The sequence below is a fragment of the Galleria mellonella genome, unplaced genomic scaffold, assembly GCF_026898425.1.
Source record: "Galleria mellonella isolate WM207_F2 unplaced genomic scaffold, CSIRO_AGI_GalMel_v1 utg266, whole genome shotgun sequence".
NCBI lineage: Eukaryota > Metazoa > Arthropoda > Insecta > Lepidoptera > Pyralidae > Galleria > Galleria mellonella.
In genome coordinates this window covers 65,240-87,632 of record NW_026442061.1, presented here as the reverse complement: position 1 = coordinate 87,632, position 22,393 = coordinate 65,240, and the positions used below count along the sequence as shown (strand labels likewise).

The window sequence follows — 22,393 nt, the reverse complement described above, 5'->3', positions numbered from 1 at the left end:
CATAGGAAAATTAATAGTATTAACCTTTGAATAAGTATGTGGTGTTTGTGGTGTAATGGTAAGTGGAAGCTAACAATCGCGTATTTATTCTATTTTTATTAACATTTTTGTAAGCTTTTTGAAATTAATATAAAATTGTTAATCCTAAACCGATTTGCAACGTTTTTTTTTTTTGTCTAAAAGGATATACTTACAGATTAGTCTCATAATTTTTTTTTAATCAATTCAGTTGTTTACTTTTAAAATCAAAATAACTGGTTTTGCCATAATTGAACTTGGTTTTTTTCTGTGGAACACAATCTTAAATTTGTTAATATCTTCATGTTTATCAATATCAAGAAATTTAGGTCGTTATCATATACCATATCATAACTAACCACTGTTGAACATCCATCCATCACTGGCAACACACACTGGTTAAAGACCTTCGTCTTCAAACTCTGATATATTTTGGATGAAAAGATGTAGCATAGTTTTCCGAACGCTGCTCAGCGGAGATCGAAAAACTACCCCTGGCATATTCCTTAACAATTATATATTGCTCTGTAAATAAAAAAAAAAAAAACACGACTTCACTACAGCAAAGTGACTGTTTAAAAAAAACTAAAATCAGCGTATCTCAATATATTGTAAGGATTCTAACGATATCCCAAATCTATTCAAATATTTAAAAGTTAAGATGAAATAAAAAAAATCATATACTTTACCAAGGAAAACATTACACTCCTTTTCTGGCTAATTGCGTAAAAAAAGTCGGCTATGGGTATTCTGGGTTGTATCCTTAGACGTTCGTAGATTTATTTGTGGCCTCTGACATGTTTTCATGGGTAAAAATGGATAATAACCCCGCCTGCGCTATAGGTATACACTAGCGGGGCATCAGTGAGGGATGATGCGGCCAACATGTCAGTTGACCCACCATAACGAATGCGTCAAGAAATAACATTGATGGTTTCCAGGTGAAACAGCATGGAGTCTTGATAGGGTTTGTTGATAGCGACGGGGCTGTTAGACCTAATTACTAACAATCCCTTCTGAACTGATTTTGTCTGAACTTGTAGCATTTATTTATTTTACTATTAGAAATTACAAAAACAAAACGGTTGAGGGCCCATTTAAGAGCAGTAAAAATTGAGAATTTGTAATTATAAACAATATATACAATTATGAACATGAAACAAGCTTGGGTAGGATGCAATTTATTTGTTTATTATTTATTTTAACACAAAACAGAAACAACAAAAAATAAAGACATACAAAGTACATACAAAAAACAGGCAATTGCTATTATGACGAGCTGAGGCTCTAAAAACATGTCCACAGCATTATAATTATGATTACAGTACGCAAAGAATAACACAAGTAAAGAGGGATTAAGATAATAGGTAGTCACCAAAAAATGACGATACTAACATGAAAATATTTATTCGATATTTAAAAAAAAATAAGGGTATGCATAAATTTAAATAGATGTTAAACTAATTAAAATTAAATGTAAAATAAATATATTTGATAACAGCCCTAAGAGCAGACAGTTTTTACATCATGAATGTGCACTGTGATTGTTGCACCAGTCTGACCTACCGAATTGTCCTTCAACTCCAAACGCGATAGTGAATGCATTGCTGACTGCTGCTATACTCGTAGCTAGATAGGTACGATAGAAAAAAGTGTAATATTCAGAGCAAATCCCTGTGGTATTATAAAATCTTACCTATTAACTAAAGAAATTTTTTTAGTAACTTAGAACGGCAAACTAGATTTGATTTATTTTTTTATTCATAAATAAAGTGATCGTTAATAAACGGACTGTATTTATTATTTTTGTAACCGATGCTATAAATAAAATAAATAAAAGATCTTTTACATTTTCTGGTGAAATGTGGTGGGAATTGCAACCTGAGATAGCCAATTCTGGGGGATATGCCTCTATATAATGATAACATATATGTAATCTTTCATCAACTTGGCAGTCACAATGCCAAACGCCTATATCTGTGGGTAAAGATGTTGCTGACTAGTTGACACGACAAATCAAACATTCAGATATTCCTTATGAAGCTAACATAGTCATCCAGGTGTACTGAAGCCTCGACAAAAATTAAAATTAAAAATAATAAATAAAATGAAAAATACTTGTCCGACTTTAAAAATTCTTGCACCTATAAAAAAAACTATATTAATGTGGTCTATATTTTATTTTCAAAAACTAAATGGTTTCCAAAGAACCTACACGGTACACGGACACACACTAACTACACGGAGTAAAACTACACGGAGTTGGACCTGATAGTGTATATTGCTAGTAATGAGACAATTAGACCCTATTACGTTACAATTCCTTTCCTGCCAGGATACTTTATTATAGCCACTACTTATTTCTTGCCCTTATCACAGGTAATATAATACTATGGTAGTACCCTTGTTCATGCTCTTATGAAGAACTACTGGCAGCAACGTTTCCGAAGAAATATGACCTGGGGACCTTCAAGAAAAAAATTTATACTTTTTTAGAAGGCCGACAACCCACACTCCTCTAGTATTGTTAGTACAAGTGATACTGCGTCCATACGCTGCGATGATCACTTACATCAGATAAATAGCTAGTTAATTTAGCACCCTTTCAAAAAGATAGGCAAAGGAAACATAGTTCATGAATCTAGTTTAATACAAATTTAAATGTAATTTAATTTAAATAACTACTAGTACTACGGGGAATTCCTATGTCCAGCAGTGGACAATTAACGGCTGATACAATGCAATACTAGTATTGACCTTTATCGCTAACAGTTACATTGATACTGGACTAGATTATTATAAACTTGACTTAGTTTACATCACGCATTTATTAGATAAAACGCAAGTTTTGTTTTAGGTAACCTATAAGTATCTAAGGTCAAATTAACACGTAACTGTTATGTATTATTTATTTGCCCTTTAGTTGAAATTCAATACAAATTAAATTCATAAGATATTTGTTTCCTTTGGCATTACAGATAAGTATTCAATCTAATTTATATGCTAGACATAGAAGTCGATTCTGAGGCATCATTTTTCTAAACCTTTTTTATACTACTTAGAATAGCAAACAGGCCCACCTGATGGAAAGTGGTACCCGTTGCCTATAGACATGAATGGTAGCATGGACATAATAGAGTATACTGTGTCGCCCGTGATAGCTCTAATGCACTGTCATTTCTAAGAACTAAGATATTATGTCTCTGTACCCTGTAATTTCAATATCATATCTCACCCTTTTAACCGAAACATAGCTATGCAAACACAACTGTTTCACGGCAGAAACACAAATGGAACAAAGGTAGTCAAGTAAATGACTCGTGTACAAAGTCTCCCTCTGATTGATCTGGTAGTCATCTATGTCTTATTATTTTAATTTGACAATTTCGTGAAATTATTGTCCTACTATTCATCATTTCAGCTGTTAACTGCCCACTGTTGAACATAAGCGCTCCCCATGGCGCCTCTTACGATACCCTCGGTTAAAGAAGGGGTGGCCTATTCTATACCGAGACCACACGGCAAACAGTGTGAGTAATACACAACTATTATTATTCTAAATAACCGAATAGAAAAAAATTCTCAGTTGCTAGCTCGTATTGACCATTTAAATTTCTGTAGTTATTATAAGATGTAACGCTTCATTAATTGCCACAAGTGGATCGAATCAGGTGCGACAGAATAGTGCCAAAAAACTAAAGAAAAACGGACGTTAGAACACGTTATGGGAAACGCAAAAAGTCAAGGTTAGTGTTGGAGTTAAGTACAGAAGTATTTACAGATATACAAAATCACAAGCGTGTCTACCTTTCACCTTATACGGTTAAGAGAAATAGCCGGATTAGGACGTAAGACAAAGCACAGCGTATCGTAGTCACTTCTCGCATCTATTCGCTAGCCACATGATTATTAACAACTGCAATTACATGATAAGGTTCATTAGTTTATATCCCCAGCGGCCGTACATACGTATGTTTGCGAGGTGTAACATTTATACTAGTCTTATATTTAATTTTATGTCCAGTGACGACTATTTGAAACTCTTCTCGATAACTACAGTTCACCATATGCAAGTTTTAAAACAAATTAGTGTTTACAGAAGCAATGCAGTTGGAGTCTTGCATAATTATAATAGGTATGCATTACATTTTCTTACTTAATGCATGTATTAAATTTATAAATTGAAGTATACATTTACTGATACTCGCATTAGAGTCATATCCTTCTTTTTGTAAATACTGACTTAAATGGGTCCATACCCTATGACGGTATAATATGTATTGCCATAGCTAAAACAGTAATATACGGCAATATCTATCTATAATCATATTTTTTATACCATTGAGTTGGCAAACAAGCATACGGCCCACCTGAGGATAAGTGGTTACCGTTGCCTCAGAACGTCTTCAATAACAGGTGCAATACGCGCGCGTTGCTGATTCTGAAGAAAGTTCTTCACCATTTTTTTAAGAACCCCATGCTGTATTCTCTTGGAAATACCTCAATATATTTTTTTATAACATGAAGATGGCAAACAATCTGTTACTGTTGCTTATAGACGTCTGCAACACCAGGTATATCACGTGCGGGTTGCCGACTCTGAAGAAACCTTAATAGACCCATTTTGAAGAACTTATACGATTTTACCTAATTCTGTACCAATATTTTAAAAATAACCGTGTATTTGTTTAAGAATCTGTCATAAAAACAAGGGGACAACAACTTATCCTATAAGGGAATTAATTTCGTATTTCACCCTTGGAGTTTCAAAAAGAGCTTAAATAGACCAATAACTATCATTTGCATAATTAACCTTTTAATGCCAATATCATGGATAGCCAATATCATTTATATAGATTATTATATACAACTTAGAATGACAAACAAGCTGACGGCCCACCTGATGGAAAGTGGTAACCGTCGCCTATAGACACAATACCATGGACATAACAGAGTATACTGTTTCGCTCATGATACCCCCCATGCGTTGCCATTCCTGAGGACTCAGGTGTTATTCCTCTGCACCCTGTAAATTCACGCCATATCCCACTCTTCAAACCTAAACACAGCCATGTAAACACAACGGCTTCGCGGTTGAAACACGAATGGGACAGAGGTACCCAAGCAAACGACTTTAAGTGATATGTGATTGTAGAAAATACAAAGGGAAACTGTATACAATTGATCTGCATAGGTACCTGGATCCCTCTTTTGATTCTCTCACAATGTTCTGTTTAGGTCAGAAAGTTATAATATGGTGATGAAATTTCAGGTTATAGAAATACCTAAAAACCTTTAGTCATCAGAAATGACAACGCATGAAGAATACCATAAGCGTCACAGCGTATTCTATGATGACACCTTAACGCTATTCATATTTATAGGTGACACATTATCAGATGGGCCATTGCCTTGTTTACAATTCCAAGTTCCTTGTAAAAACGTATAGGTAACGTTTATGATTCCCTGGTTTTAGATTTGTTGTATTCTTTCAGTTAAACATAGACGTATTTAGACAATAAACAAAATGGAAGGAGGATAAAATACTACGTAACTATTGATGATCCTTCATATCGAAACACAGCTATGCAAGAAAAGCTGCTTCACGGCAGAGACATAAGTGGGACAGAGGTACCCAAGAGTTTTTTTTTTACAAATTCTCCCTCTAATACAAAGGTACACAATCGTACTAATAACTATATTTCTCATAAGATAATAATATATAAGAGTTGAGAGTATATTCGTTGTATAAGAATGATAAGGCAAATAGACTGTTCCACAAAATAAGAACACCGACTTCAAAAATGGCAAAAGCAGTTATTTTGATTTTAAAGCTAAATTATTTGACTGATTTCGATAAAATTTCTATAGGACTAATATTAAAATATATTCATTCAAATAAAAAAAAAAAATCCAAATTGTTTTATAAATAACAGAGTTCTGAGGGAACAAACATAATAAAAATGAAACCGAATTGTGAACCTTCTCTTTTATTGGAAATCGGTTCAAAATCTAAGATAAAATCATTAATATTATTAATCGTGTTATATTTATCTTCATCTAGATGACATTGTATTGATATAAGGAAAAATACACAAACTTGGAATTTCCTTGGAAATTGAATATTATAACGTACTTCGTAATATATGCGCGAGCAAATCCACATGGTTTCCTTCTAGTGAGTAATATAATCATTACCTCAAAAACTGCCATTAGCGTAGGTACATAAAAACTAAATTGTCTAACCGAATCAAAACACTTATTTTAAAATTATAAACAAAATATTTATTAATAATTGTAGGTTATAGTGTATCAATTTAGATACAGAGAAACTTTGTACAAATATCATCTGTATGTGAATTTATACCACTCATTTTTTTAATGGGATGAAATAGAATGGTAACCCCGCTGCACTATTGGTATGCACTGTCGCGGCACTAGCGAATGAGTGAGTGAGATAGGTGAGGATAAGTCAAGTCAGTAAGTCCATCGTGACGAATTCACCAGGAATTAACCACAATGGTACGTCCTACGATTGCATAGCGCTATATTTTTAGTCTTCATGATAAAATATAGTAATGAAACTATTAAGAAAGCATAAAACTTTATTTTGCAAGAATGGCAACGCATGCGATGCTATGGTCAACAAAGTGTACCCAACGAAGCCTAAAGTGCTAATATGTTTGTAAACAATAGTTGCTATTTTTTCATTTGTTTGATCATAAGCTTATTTGTCATTATAAGTTGTATTATAAAAATGCTTATCTTATTCCTTAGATCTAACCTGCTGTTCTCGTACGGAAAATGATAATTTTTACCACGAATAGCACAACGGATATATTATCTTCTGTGCTACTAAATCCTGGTTCAAATAATAGACTAATCATGCCATACAATTCTTAGTAAGTAGAACCTATACTGCTGTGTGCTGTAGACAGGATAGATAGATACTCTTTATTGATTCTTCCAAAAGATTAGTATAAACTAATACTAAGGGATTTCTTTTCCTCCCAAAAGGCAAGTGGCGTTGCTTTGTTTTTAAGTGGTTTTAAAAAAATACTGGATATGAATGTATGATAAGTTTTTATATTTAGTATTTTCTCTATGTATGTGTAAGTAGACACAATAAAAGAATATATGTCCGGTGTGATCCGGAAACTAGACAGATCTATCGTAATGAAATAGATCGTGTGTCTAAACTATCTTTATAATTCAAAATGAAATTAATTTTAAATTATAAATTTCGTTTTACTTAACTACGTTGGTTTAAGAATTTTATTGAACCTAGGTTTTTAAGAAAGAACAAAGTTTGTATTTGAAATAGATTTTTAAACTTTTGGGTTTTTCCTTTAAACGAAAGGTTTATTTACTGTACACTTTATAGTATAACACTAGTGACAGAATGATCTGTCACCGGTAAAAAGTACCTAAATTAGAAACGGAAACTTTATTTATAAACAGATTCAACAAAATTTTAATCACGAAAAATATTGATTGATTAGAATGATTGAAAGTGCAAATGTTATCTTTCATTCGCACGATACTACAATGCATAAAATACAATGTATGGTATGACAACTAACTGACAATGACAGTGACATTATATTGTAAAAAGAAGATTCCAGACAAATTATCTTTTTGAAGACTAGGCAGCATGGTCTCCGACCTTAGCCTGTTCCAAACGGAACAAACGTACTAAAAAAAAAAAAGTAAAAAGAAGTAAACAAAAGGGCCTACTTAAGATTATCCTATCAATTTAAATAGACATCGGGAACAGAATCCCGATTAAAGATTAAAGACGTTTCCAATAGATTCACATAATCTTGTCAAATCAAAAAATATCTGTTTGCTTTATCTTTGAAGTGTAATATTTTTATATAAAAACCATGAATATATTTAAAGTATTTACTATATATGGAAGTAATATCAAGGACCAATCCAAACCTAATGTTTGGAGGGCGAGCGGAGTTAAATTTAGATGAACTGCTGACGTGATTACATCGTTTACACGCTCTTACATTCAACTTCGTCTATAATTCCCTTTCGGCAGGTCCTTTAAGGTATTTTTGCGCTTGATATCAGTTATATTTTTTTGGATTAATTCTAAGAACAGTTGTACTGTGGTTTATTTTTAAAACGATATATTTTGGCCGATTTGTTTGTAAGTATATAAAAATAATATTTTTCAGCTTTTGTCATGGGGAAAGATAGCACAGCACAAAATCTTGATTTGGAGAACTGGATGAGAGATTTACCAGCTCAACTCAAAGATATTCCTTTGATTTATTTAGCTATACCAGGTAATAACTTTAAATTATTTTAGTTATTAAGTAGGAACATGCTAATTTTGAAATAAGTTCCATATTTGTTTTTTGACTTATAGTTTCCTGTCAGTCTAAGTGACCTTTGTTCACAAGACCAACAATAGCATGATTATGACTATATTTGAAATATAATTATTCTCAAATAGCTGATGCAGATATGATTGTTTAAAAATGGTGATGGATCTTTAGATCCCCCATATTTTACTATATACCTAATAGTTTTTACTAGTTTTTGTCTTTAGCTTTGCAGACAAAGATAGATATTTTGAAAGTAGGTAATAAAATATATACTGAATATTAAGCCCATCCCTAAAGGTATTCACTCACTAAGTTCAGCATTTATGAACACAACTGTGAAAACCTCATCTAATTTGGTGTAGTTTATGTGTAATGTTGGATTATGCATAAAAACTGAAGACAAAATTCTAAAAATATTATTATGGTCTTATTAATTATGTGGTTCACATATCATTTTTTCTTAAATATTGGAATCAATTCTGGAGCACAATTCTCCAAACATATTCATTTTAGAGATAGGACAAATAGAGCCTCAGAATTAATCTCTAATGTTTAGTTGAAATTTTATTACTATATAAAAATATAAAAATGATAATTATGTTTACCCTATTTATTATTTTGTTTACAATATTTTTATTATTAGTCTGTTTACAAAATTTATTATTTTTAAATAACAATTCAATTCCCTTGAAAAGGTTTGCTGAAAGAAATCTCCTTCTAATCATACCCATGGAATTATGCTCAAAATCTTTTGTATAAACTTATGACTAAAAATTTAATACATATTCTACTCATATTTCTACATCATACAAATAATATACAATTTTTGTATGAAAGTGTAATAGTAATAAAGCCATAAATATGGTTAAAAAGAAAACTACATTATTAAGTTTGTCTGCTGAAATTTCTGTTAATTTTTAAAAACTGTAATAGTTACAAACATAATTTTATTTTTCTTTTAATATTTACATATTTTTATAATGTGATACCCCACTTGAACAAATAGAATCATTTTAAAATTTTGAGTATTCTTTTTGAACATATAAATATTTTTTTGTTATTTCTTTTACTATAACTGTTGTAAATTTCTAATCTATCACAATTGTATTTGAAATAAGTTGTGATACACATACAGGCAAAGTAATACTATAAGGGTTCCTTTGTTTACCATTTTGGTATCAAACCCTATAAAAGTTACTTTTATTTACTTAATACAAAATTGCTATAAAGTAAGGTTTTCTAACAGTTTCTAATCACATTGATACGCATGAAAATGGGCTCAGTTTGAAATCTAAATTATAAATTACCTAATTGAATTTTACCAGAGGGAGACTTTGTACTAAAATCGATTGCTTGGGTACCTCTGTCCCATTCGTGTTTCTACCGTGAAGCAGTTGTGTTTGCATGGCTGTGTTTTGGTTTGAAGGATGGGATATGGTGTGAATTTACAGGGTACAGAGGAATAACACCTGAGTCCTCAGGAATGGCAACACATGGGGAGTATCATGGGCGAAACAGTATACTCTGTTATGTCCATGGTACTGCTCATGTCTATAGGCGACAGTTACCACTTTCCATCAGGTGGGCTGACAGCTTGTTTGCTATTCTAAGTTGTATAAAAAAAATTTACTTCTCTAATAAAACTAAAAATATTTATATATATATTTATATTATTTTTTTCTTCTATTATTAAAAAAGTTATAATCATTTTACCATTTATTAAAGTCATTGTAAAAATAATTTCTAGGTAGCCATGACTCAATGACGTATGGTATAACACGTTCCAGTGGCCTCGCTCCTGACGCTGAACCCATCCTGCACAGACTGTACCCTCTGTTCCGAGGTACGATCATACGTTGGACCATAACACAAGCTATTGATACCCAGCAACAACTTCTCATTGGCATTAGGTATTAGTAACATCTAAATCAAACTAATTAGTAATAACATCATCATAATTTGGCTCCATTCATAATGCAAAACTAAAATTTTCATAGTTGTTTTTAAACTTAATATACATAATTAACGCGTTTTTGCTGCAATCATATCCAAATATAAAACAATCCTTATTGTTATGTATGAAAATAATGGACAATCACTAATATTATAAATATGAAAGTAAGTTTGTTTGTTTATTACTTTGTAGCACCCTAATGATTTGACAACTTAACTAATCACTATGAAATTTTGATATACTTGTACTATATGCGATGAAGAAGGATATCGGCTGCTTTTTATCTCGGTCAGGTCATATGTATAAAGTCTTGGGTAAAAGCTATATAAAAATAAGAATAAATTAAATATGTTGCTGAGCATAAAACTCAAGAATGACTGAACCAATCTTGAGTTTTTTCAAATAATATTATAATAGGTTCTACAAGAACCTGATGAGAAAAATTGCTCAGGAAAATATAAAAACCCCATCTAGTCAATTATATATTTAAAAAATATTGACATCAAACTCCCACAATTGAAAAGGTTTTGATACAAAAATGAATTGATGTATCTTTCTTTATTAGTTTTAATTTATGTTTTTATTCTACTCAGTTATAGTACTTGATAGTAGTATTATGAAACTTATCCATTGCCTGGTCTTTGCAATAGAATACCTTGAATCTAAGAAATCAAATTATAGATCCCAGATTTCTCCAAGGTCGCAACTTTTATATGATGTGTATATATTTTATATTCCAATAATAATAATTATTTTCTGAAAAATAACATAAATGTGTTCTACTATTTTTGTAAAATTTAATTAAAAATAGTTTTATAATTATTCTAAACTTGCTTTCTGTCTTTAATCAATATATTATTTACTAATTTTAAGTAATTTAAAACTCCTAACAAAATAATTAACACATACATACATATACCATACCGTAACAACCAATTAATGTACTGTTGGAGACAGGTGTGTTATTAGCCATTACAGGAGGATATTAGCTTACTATTACCAAGCAGGTCAAATGGCTTGGCATAGAGTTTTATTTGAAGATAAGATTCACAATCAATAATTATTAATAAATGCCATTTGTAGTGTTTAAAACTTGTATGATAGACAGGAACTAAAAATAAAAAAAAATATTTCAGATATTTTGATCTCCGGTTGGCTACAAAAAAGGATGCAAGCAACTTTTTCTTTACACATGGACTCTATGCTGAAGAGATAACTAAAGCATTACAACAAATTAAGGATTTTATTGATTCACATCCTGGAGAAGTAAGTTATTTATTTCTATAATTGTTGGAAAATGGACCATTCAAAAGGAATAATAGAAAAAATTAAAAATTAGTATTATATGAACGTTATGATGCATTTTCTTAGTAATTCTGTTGTTATAAGTTCCAATCGCCAGTGAAGTGATTATAATGGGTAATAAAGAAAACAAGTCAGTTGACCCCATGACTGAGTATAACGTACTTATCTTCATAGTCTAAAGTTGACTCATTATTTATTTATTTATTTATTTATCTCTAATTATTAACCATGACAGTTTCTTGAAAAGCACCATAGAGCACAACCTGATATTGCTAGTAATAGGGGTAAACGGGACTGGGTAAAAAATTGCAAGGAGTTACAACCGCCAATCAATTTGTTGAAGCTACTTCAATCGGGTAGAAATGTATGTGAGATCAACAGGGGAGTAAACCAAAATTTGTTGCAATATGAATTATAAAAAAAAAACACAGTGTACCATGCAGTTTTTTTCTTCACCAATTCTGAACAATTTACATACACACGAAAAAGAAAATACTATCGAATTGAGTACGCTTTTTTTTAACCATTTAAATGCGTTAAAATCTTTTATTACATGATTCCAGGTAGTCATATTGGATCTTCAGCATTTCTATGGTTTCACAGCAGAAGATCACCAGAAATTAATGAGATACTTACTCAATCTTTTTAGAACTAAACTTGTTCCACGACAAATCGATTTACAGGCCATTACACTTAACTCTTTGAGTAGATTGAGGCAACAGGTAAATGGATATATTTTTACTAATTCTGAAACTATTAGTAACTGTTATTAAGATGCAGTTGGCACAGGACCTTTCCTTATGGCAGCCTATGGAGAAGACCTATGTCCAACAATTGATGGATAATGGCTGATATAATTTTTTTTTTTAATAATCAGTCTGAATAATTGAAATTTGTTTTTGAAAACTGAGAGATAATTTAGAATTCTCATACTTTGATGAGCTGTAGTATACAATTTTATAAATTATTTAAATTGAAATTATGCTAAAATTTTTGTTTACTTCATTATAGGTAGTAGTGGTATACCGGTATCAGTCTGTGAACGCTATCAGTGAGTTTTGGCAATCGCAATTATTGCCATCACCCTGGCCTCAACAGGACCGCACTACTGGACTTATCAACTTCTTGCACAACATTACTAGGCGTCCTGGCATCGGATTTGTTCACCAAGCAGTATTGACACCGACCCCTCAATTTATTGTTCTGAGGTATGATCAATATTTTGATAGATAATTTATTTGTATCTACTTACAGCATACAAATAACAACAAATATATATGAACATGCACAAAAAGAGAAAAAAACAAAAAAAAGTAATACAAACTCTTTCGTGTAAGTGCCACAGTAACACAAAGTGTAGCAAATATTGTATTAAAGAAAGACAACTCATCTATCTCGGTTCCACTCGATTTTGACAATGCCTCTTTATTATGCAGTTGTGCTTGTATGGCTGTGTTCGGTTGCAAGTGCTGAATATAATAGTAAAATTACACTGTATGAAAGCATATTGTAATTCTCAGTATAATATTTCAATTGAATACTGATAAGTCATGACTTTGAAATGTCATCTTCAGACATTTGGAAAGCAAATAAACTAGTGCAAACCATGCTCGAGTATAGTTACGTAACAAGCGATTCCTGAAGACATGTAAGGACACGCGGCAGTAATCACCTATTACTTATTTATAATCTTAATATATTTTCATAGGTACATAGATACATCATTTCAATCTCTATGTTTTGAGATACTAATTTAAATATTTCAGATGGATATCAAATTTGCGTGAAAAATGTGCCGTGCCTGTGAAAAATGTAGTATTGCCAAGATTGGCAGAATTATCACCTGGGCCACCGTTAGTGAAGAGTCCTACACAGTTCGCACCTGTCAACGTGGTAATAGCAGACTTTGTAGACTTGGATGATGCTATATTCCCTAGGACTATTATAGAGTTGAATTTAAAACTTTTAAGGAATACTGATCTAGTTTATCATAATTATGGGTAAGAAATACTTAATCAACACGTCAGTAATTTAATTCTTAAATACTCTAAGACATTACAGTAAGACATCCATTTTTACTATCCTATTAATATCAAAATCTCAATTTTATTTTGATACTTTTATTACCTTTATGTACCTATAGCTTTAAATGTGTTTATAATTCAGGAAATATTCCAACACAAATGTACCTGTAATTTTTTAATACTTTTTATCGCCCTGTGATATTTGCATATTTTTTTATCAGTAAATAGTTTATTGTATAGTGCCTTATGAATAACATTTATATTTTGTACTTAAGATGTGCAATATAAAACATCGAACAAAGAATTTTATTGGATTTTTTAATAAAATTTATTTAACACACTTAGTTTAATTTTAGTGTTTCACACGATTCACATTTTAGATTTACCAAATATTTTATTGCAAAAGGCGTCTAATTTTATTCTCTCGCACAAGTCTTTAAATGACCAATGCCTTTTTCTTATATTGGTGCCTTCATTATCCAAAGCAGAAAATAATTTGTCAGATAACTCATCAGATATTTCTATAATCTTGCATATTTTGTCTAACCGTGCTAAATCTTCTAATGAATTTGTCAAGTCGGTTATGTGAATAACTTGAGATTTTCTTTCGTTTATTTGGAATGAATTCTCAGAATCAGTCGCACTCGTACTATCCAGTTTATCATATATATCTTGTTTATTTCTAGCACCACCGCTGTAGTTTACAGTTGTAATTGTATTACCAGGACTAGCACATTTTAATGTAAGATTTGAAATAACTACTACAGGGTCAGATGAAAATCTATTCAAACTGTCCAAAATTTTCTTTCGCAGAATTTTGCCTTTATTATTATCGTCAGTTTTCCTTGACAGATATTCGTTTTCAATATTAATTGTTTCAAATTTACTTTCTGTTATGTTTTTATGACTATTTAACGGCATTAGTAGGTTATCATTCGATGCCTGATTTTTAACATTATCCTGTTGGATGTCAAATGTCTCAGCTTTGTTTTGCTTTTTATATTCATTTTTATGCAAAGGTATAGCTATTCTATCTTGTATCGAGTCATCACTTTTATTTATATTGTTGTGATTATTCATAGTTTCATTTATTTGTAATGCTTCTTCTTTAGTTTCATTTATTTGTATTGCTTCTTCTTTAACGTTTTCAGGCCCTTGAAATCTTGAAAATATATTATCTGTATTTATTTCGATTTCACTGAATTCCTTATTAATGGGCGAAAAAAAACCACTATCATTATTACTCCGTGGTTCAGAATGTACATTAATATTATTATTTAGTTTGTTCCAATTTGTCGATTTGCGATGTTGCCGTTTGTCTCTATTTCTGTCAATGAAAACAGACTGAACTTGTATATTTTGCGATAGCCCATCTATTAGAGTATTTATAGTTTTAGCTACGTGTTCTTTGAATTCACAGTTCACTGGATTTAAAAACTTAAATTTCTTAGTGTCATCATTTACATTTAATTGCCTGCGTTTTTGATTATTTTTAAGTGCTAATGGTTGAATTTCATTACTTTTTGTAGTTTCTATATTAGTCGTCTCAAAAACACTAAATGAACTTATGTGTTCATTGATATTCGTATCGTTATTGTCTAAGCTATTATTATTAGTTATAATAGATTCGAAATCTCCAGAGACTCTCTTTTGAGATTTGTTGCATTCTTTTATAGGTATTATCTTTACATTAGTAGTCTCTTTATTATCCAATTCAGAACTACTAATATTAGTTTTCTTTTCGAGAATTCGATTCGAAAGATGCATTTGAATTTTATTGCTATTTGATTTTTTTAACAAATCTTCTGTAATGTTTACCATTTTGAAAAATTCTTTCTTAACTTTTTGCAAACGCTCTTGTGCTTTAAAATTGTCAATTCTTTTTATTGTTGACGGCTGTGGAACTGAGTCGACACAACTATAAAAAAATGAGTTTCTGTTTTGAAGATTTACGGATTTAATCACGTCGTTGTCATCATTCCATATTTTAAATATTTCATTTCGCTTTTTAGTGTCACGATTATTTGATGATAAGAGTGCTGCTGTATTATTGCCAGATATGGGTTTCTTCAGAACAATAGGATGAGGTTGTGGCTTAGGTTTGAAACACACGTTTTGGGAAACATCACTTAATAATTTCGAATTAACTTTTAAATTATTATTACGTTCTACTATTGATATTTTCTTACCAGTATTTTCTGTTTGTTGTATGATATTCTGTTTCTGTGTAGTCTTTTGCCTAACATATGTCATTTTACATCTGGGATTTGGTATTCGCAATTGCGTTTCTGAGAAAATTATGGAATCAATTACTCTACAAGCATAAGAGTATTCGTTTTCGTACCAACAAACAAGTTTATAGAAATTTGGTTTCAACTGCAGACTTGATTCGACGTCTAAAATACAGGAATGGCGGTCCCCAATAAAATCTGAAGATACAGCTTCATCGATTGATAGTTTTATTATATTTTCCATAGATGTAGAACTCTCTTTTTCAACCTTCGCAACAATATCTTATAATGTAGTGTCAGAAGATAACCTGTAAGTAAATAATACCCAAATTGTACTAAATATAGTTCCATATTTTTATGCTGCACTTTATATGCTTAGACACATATAAGATTCCTTTAAATAGGAAAAAGGTTTCGAAACCTTTAAAAAGGTTACAGTTTAGAATTACGAGGAAGTTATAAGACACTAGCTATTCTTTCTTACAATCTTATTTGCGTGTATATAATATACTCATGTGTTAAGTTAGAAACTACTGCTGTACCAAATTTCATTCAAATCCATTCGACTGTTTAAGCGTAATTAAGTAACATATTTACAAACTTTCACATGTATAATATTATTATTAATATTAGTATTAGTACGATTACGTATAATATTTACCGTATAGTAAGATCAAGTACAGAGACGTTAGCTATTGGCACCCTGAATGCCAAGCCGCAGAGTCTATCTTTAACCTGAGGCACGATTTTACCCAGCGCTTTGCACGCTCCTGTCTTAGCTGGTATTATGTTCTGAAGAATACTTCTGTGATCGCGCCAGTGCTATAACATAGTAATTATATAATCTCTTTAAATACAACTTAATGAAAATGTATACAAACACTTAACTGACCGACCCAAAACACAGTCAAATCATTCTGTTAATAATTTTTTTTTATTTGTACTACCCAAAATAAAAGTAATCAAAATAAGCGATTGAATGTTTCACTTCTTTAATAATTTCATTTAAAGTATTTGTTTGATCATCATCTCATCCCATCATCATCATCTCAGCTATTATCCTTTCACTGCTGAACATAGACCTCCCCTATAGGCTGTTATAAAGAACGGTTCTGAGCCATCTGCATCCGTTAACTCTCTGCAATGCATTTGAGTCAATCTAACTAGAGGGGCTTTTATTGATAACTTTAACAAATTATCACTACGAAAAAATACAAATTCTTTCTATTATAACTTATTATTATTATTAAATTATTACCACGGCCGAAGTAACCGAATCGGAACGTCGAGATTATTCAAGTAAATTATCATAGTTTACCTAAATAATCTCGTTAGTTCTCGTATCTTATAAAACATAAAATACAACAAAACCTTAGTTGTCTTATCATTAAGTTCTATTAAACAGATATGTGATTTTATGACAGATAATTATAGAGAGTAGTTTTGTATGTTCCATTTTATTTATTTATATTTGTTGTTCACAAAAATTACATTACTATAATTTATTTTTAATAAAGATGTATAATAGCCGAACTCTGTAAGAGTCAACTTTGTAAGCGTTCTCTTCTAGCAAACCCTGAATGGAAAGGAGCGTTATTTTTTAGCGGGCAGTGTGCGTACAATAAGAAGAGGAAACAGTATGGTTATTTCTTACAATTTATTTTTAATATTTTTTTTAATACAAACTAACTTATATACTTTTATTATTCATCATGTAAGAAGCTTCCTTCAAAAGAATTATTGATTGAACTTTTTCCTCGATCACTGATTTTTTTAAAAACGTAAGGATTCTCCTGAGACAATAACGTAAGTGTGGCATCCCCAGTGTTGTAGGCAAGTATGCACTATGAAAACTATTTACCATTAGACGACTTGTACCTATTTCTTGTAGGTGTAAGAAATTACTACTCGAATTTACCGGCCTTGGTCAGTGACCGTGAAAAGTAGAAACAGTTTGACCTTTGCCTTTGAATAGTGGGATACCACAGACTATGGCTGACTGACTACTCAAAAAGTCGTACCTTGCCTCGCAAACAAATCCCATCTAGAGGTTTGAGCGACGGAGTCATAGCATGGATGCTTGTAATGAAGCCTTCACTTACGCCGAAGTTATCCACCAAAACTTTTATTATCGGAGCTAAGCAGTACAATGTACTTGATGCGCATGATATCACTTTCTGTGCTGTAATGTTTACATACATCTCTTATAATAAAAAAAAAACTAATACTATTGTATAGAAAGTAATAAATATTTTTATTTAATGAAGGTTAATTTAGAAACAGGATAATAACTTGAAACTCGATAGTAATCGTGAAACGAAACAATTTTCCCCAATGAACAACCTCGAATAGATTAAAACATAATTATAAAATCAATTTTATGAGTTATGCCCTTTGGAGAAAGTTATTTAGTTTCGTGAACACTATGGCGTTCAGGTTCTTGAATAAATACCTATATATTTAAAAGACTAATATACTAATATGAAGAATTTTGATAGAAATAATACTCAGAAAAGCCAAGGTAAGTTATCGAACAATTTTACAGTACAAATGCCACCAAAATTTATTTATTTACCGGAATGTATTTTATTATCGTTGACTCCGAGTATTAACATTGGTACGTCTACACTGGGGGCGGTTACAACCACACGCTTCACACCGTCACTCGCTAAATGACCCTTGAAAGTAACTTGTTTTTTTTATAACCACTAGAACTATTGTCTATGTAGAATGTACCACTAAATCAAAAAAAAAAAGGAAACGACTTATATAATAAAAAATTAAAAGACAATTTAAATGAGTAATATTAGGAAATTTGCCAATGCAAAAACTATAAAACTGGTTTTTGTCTATGTTTTAGAAAATCAAAATTCATATACATTATAAGGATGTTATCAATATAAACGAAAAGGGATTTCTCCCGAGCACCGCTCTATCTAGAACCAGCTGTAAACAGAGCGGATAGCCATATCTTTTTCCATGTGGTGACAGAGTATTTTTTTTTGTACTGGATGATAATGATGGTTACTCCACCTGCGCTGACGGTATACGCTGGCGGGATATGAGGGATGATATGTGAGGATCGCAAGATAGATCAGTTAGCCCTTCATGATGAATACACCAGGAATTCAGCACAATGATTTTCAAGCGTGACCACGTGGAGGTACACCTGATAGAGTATATTGCTAGTAGTTAGTAATGGGACTAATAATCCACATTACTAACAACCCCCCCCCCCCCCATGGTGACGGAGTAAAAGTAGTCACCCCACTTCTTTTCATAGAAATTTTGAAATAAAACTATACCAAGTGGTCTAGCTAATATAATAGGGCTAGCAAAAGGGATTGGATAGAAATGGACGATGCATAACTTGAACTGAAAATGAGTTAAACCTACCGATGCCTTTTCCAAATTAGTGAACATTCCAGATGCTTCTACAACATACTGCACTCCAGCCACTTGCCACTGAATGTTTGAAGGTAGTTTCTCGTGAAAAACTTTAACAATATGGTCTACAATAAAAAAAAATTTACAGTAAAATACAATTTAAAGCATATCGAAATCGCCTTAAACATAAAAAAAATCCTAAAAAATGAAATGTGCATAAAGATAAAGAACGTCTGTTCTTTCTGTCTTCACCATAAAGAATTTAACATGAAAATAAATAGACAAAAGACAACTCACATTTCTATATGTATATTTTAACATACGTAATACATCGTTGTTTATTTCTCTTAACAAAATATAGTTCAATTTGTTTATTACTACACAGTATAATGTATGCAGAGAAAACTGAGTAGCAAACTCCTTATTAAATTATTACATTATCTCTTGTTAGTAAGAAGCATCATCATCATCATCATCATTTCAGCCATTATCCATCCACTGCTGGATATAGGCCTCCCCATAAAAGTAAGTAAGAATAATACAGAATAATTAAGTACCTAAAATCATAATTCACTAACCATTACCAAGTGTAATCTCGTTGTTCTTATATGTAACACTGCCATTGAATTTTCCATGCGTAGAGTCGAATTTGATCAAATAGCAAATATAATCAATGTCGACAATGGGGTCGTTGATTGCAGTTACCTAAGGAATCATTAAAGTAAAATATTTCATATGTAATATCTATATAATTTAGATGATGGCACGAATTAAATACTGATGCTACAGATACTGGGTTCGATACTATTTAAGCGTGAAGCGCTATTTATATAATATTATTTCATTCTTAATGTGATTTACAATTTTACTTTTTAGAAATAGATTTAGTAATAGTACGAGTATTTCACTTTATCTACACGTTGCCTATCGATTTACTTTTTATTTACTCAGTATAATATTTCCATACGATAATTTCATGCAAAATGCTTTGTAGAAAAAAATCTAAGAAGATTGTATACGAGTTACGAGTAATTCACTGTTTTATGAATTAAATTAGTAATTAATATTTGCACCAACCTCTAAATTTGAATCTTGTATACAAACCCTAAATATCACTCGACCGATTCGACCGAAACCATTTATACCTACTTTTATAGCCATGACTAATTTGCTTGAACTTCATTAAAATTTAAATTACTTGATATTTTGAATATACCGCGCTGTCAGTGTAGAAGACACAGTAACGCCATTTTGCAAATTAAAACCATAGACCATGTTCTTGTAACAGTACATTTTCTAGTCTGTCAACACACTACAGGAAATTGAACAAAAACAAACACGCGTAAAGGCAAATGTAGAGGTCGATTGGGTCAAAATGTCTGTCTGTAGATATTTTGAAATTTGTCCGTGAAAATTAGCTAAAAACGCTTAAAACAATTTTAGAATTTATGTCTATATGTTTACAATATCACGAGAAAATAACTAAAAAGATTTCCATTTTGTATTTTTATGACAAATATTATATCTAAAAAATTCGTAAAAACTAAGTAACTAACGTAACTATTTGAAACTAAAAATTTTTTTACAAATTATTTTTAGTTTCAAATATCACTTGGATAGAATCACGAGCGCGGTTAGTAGACAATAATAAAAGACCTTAACAACAATTGAGGTCATTGTTAATGTAAGTATTTATATAAACTATACATAGTTTGTTGTCAGATCAACGAGTTTTTTTAATGGATGATAATGAAATAGTAACCCTGCCGGCGTTAATGGTATACGCTGGCGGGACACCAGTGAGGGATGATAGGTGAGAATGAAAAAGCAGATCAGTTAGCCCATCATGATGAATACACCTGAAATTTTGAGGTCGACCTGTTAAGGTATATTGTTAGCAATGGGACTGATAATCCGCATTACTAACAGTCTCTTCTCCCCAATATCTCAGCATATATCAGGTCTAGTCTTTTTATTAAGTATGTGCTGGAGCATAACAAATTAATATTTGTATTGTTGATCCTGTTTATCTGCTTTAAGGTTAGGACCAATCAGAGGTCAAAGATAACACAAGTTTATGTAACTAATTTAATCTCTTAAACTTGTCATAGATTAAAGTTTACCTTAGTATACGAGTATTCTTTGAGTTAATAATTAATAAATAACAATCTTGATTTTTAAATATTATCTAGGTATTTTAAAAAAACATAATCCCAGATTTTTAATATTAAATTTGAATGTAATTGAGAATTCACTCTCTTTTAATGACAATTTATATTGCCTATTCATTTAAATGATTTAATAAAAGAAACTATTTGTACGTATAGTGAATTTGTATTTCTTAATCATATTTATAAATTCCTAGTAAATTTAATTATCAATGTGGTTTTTTATACAACTGTCATAGCAAACATACTGTCTGTGTGATGGTAAACGGGTTTACGGTAGCCTATGAATGTCTGTAATACCAGGGATTTGTGTTAACCCTTAAAAAATTTTAATACGCCTTTTGGGAAAACCCCATGCTGCAGTATCTAGGAAAAGTCTCGGAAAATAATATCTCACAATCACTTAGATTGTTCGTGGGAAGAAGTTCCTTTGAAACCGCACAATGCGTAGGTGAGCATTTTGGTACTAAGATGTGAGAATGGATTCGGTACGATGATGAAATGTAGGTCTTATATTAAAGAGTTCTTTAGATCACAATCCGTTATACATCTTTATCATTACAAGTTTTATTTAATGTGACTGATTTGATTAAATACGATATACAGTTTTATGTTTTTTTTTTTTTTTTTTTAAGTCAGCAACGTATTTTTAGTTAACTATAAATAAAAAGATTTTGCTAAAAAATAATATAGACAATCACTTTATGAGAAATGGTGCTTGGCTAAACAATAATCTATTACTACGGCTACTATATTAGTATACTTTATGTATCATTGATAATTTTTGTGTCTGTATGTGTTAGTTTGTTAAAGAATGTTCAAATAGTTGCCATTCGCTACGTTAGAAAACATTGAAGGAGCCCTATATCTAGATCGGATCAGAATAAGCTTATGTATGATGATGATAATAATGATGGCTTTTCTAGTGCGGAGTATGAGATACTAATAAATTTCTTCGTTACCG

At 31.1% G+C, this 22,393-nt stretch overlaps 2 protein-coding genes across 3 annotated transcripts; one reads left to right on the top strand and one right to left on the bottom strand.

The window, feature by feature from the left end:
- The first annotated feature begins 3,975 nt into the window (after positions 1–3,975).
- LOC113516010 (PI-PLC X domain-containing protein 3) lies at positions 3,976–13,983 on the top strand. 2 transcript variants are annotated; one of them, XM_026900342.3, is made up of 7 exons: positions 3,976–4,153; positions 8,208–8,318; positions 10,108–10,270; positions 11,451–11,580; positions 12,183–12,341; positions 12,631–12,827; positions 13,386–13,983. In XM_026900342.3, the coding sequence occupies exons 1-7, from the start codon at positions 4,123–4,125 to the stop codon at positions 13,621–13,623; spliced, it is 1,029 nt and encodes a 342-aa protein (XP_026756143.2). In that variant the 5' UTR covers positions 3,976–4,122; the 3' UTR covers positions 13,624–13,983. The 2 variants fall into 2 exon arrangements, with proteins under 2 accessions (XP_026756143.2, XP_026756144.2); XM_026900343.3 differs by lacking the exon at positions 3,976–4,153 and adding an exon at positions 7,744–8,078.
- Positions 13,945–20,706, bottom strand: LOC113516229 (putative uncharacterized protein DDB_G0282133). The gene is given in 7 exon segments (XM_026900608.3): positions 13,945–16,182; positions 16,536–16,696; positions 17,896–18,056; positions 18,450–18,552; positions 19,271–19,386; positions 19,840–19,966; positions 20,339–20,706. Coding segments are annotated over 7 exon segments (2,922 nt in total). The 5' UTR covers positions 20,423–20,706; the 3' UTR covers positions 13,945–14,012.
- Positions 20,707–22,393: the final 1,687 nt, after the last annotated feature.

Bases quoted from the DNA above. Each gene is read 5' to 3' on its own strand.
- LOC113516010 (XM_026900342.3), top strand. From the start codon at position 4,123: ATGCAGTTGGAGTCTTGCATAATTATAATAG. The intron at 4,154-8,207 runs GTATGCATTACA...AATATTTTTCAG, and splicing joins GTCTTGCATAATTATAATAG to CTTTTGTCATGGGGAAAGAT. The intron at 11,581-12,182 runs GTAAGTTATTTA...ACATGATTCCAG, and splicing joins TTGATTCACATCCTGGAGAA to GTAGTCATATTGGATCTTCA.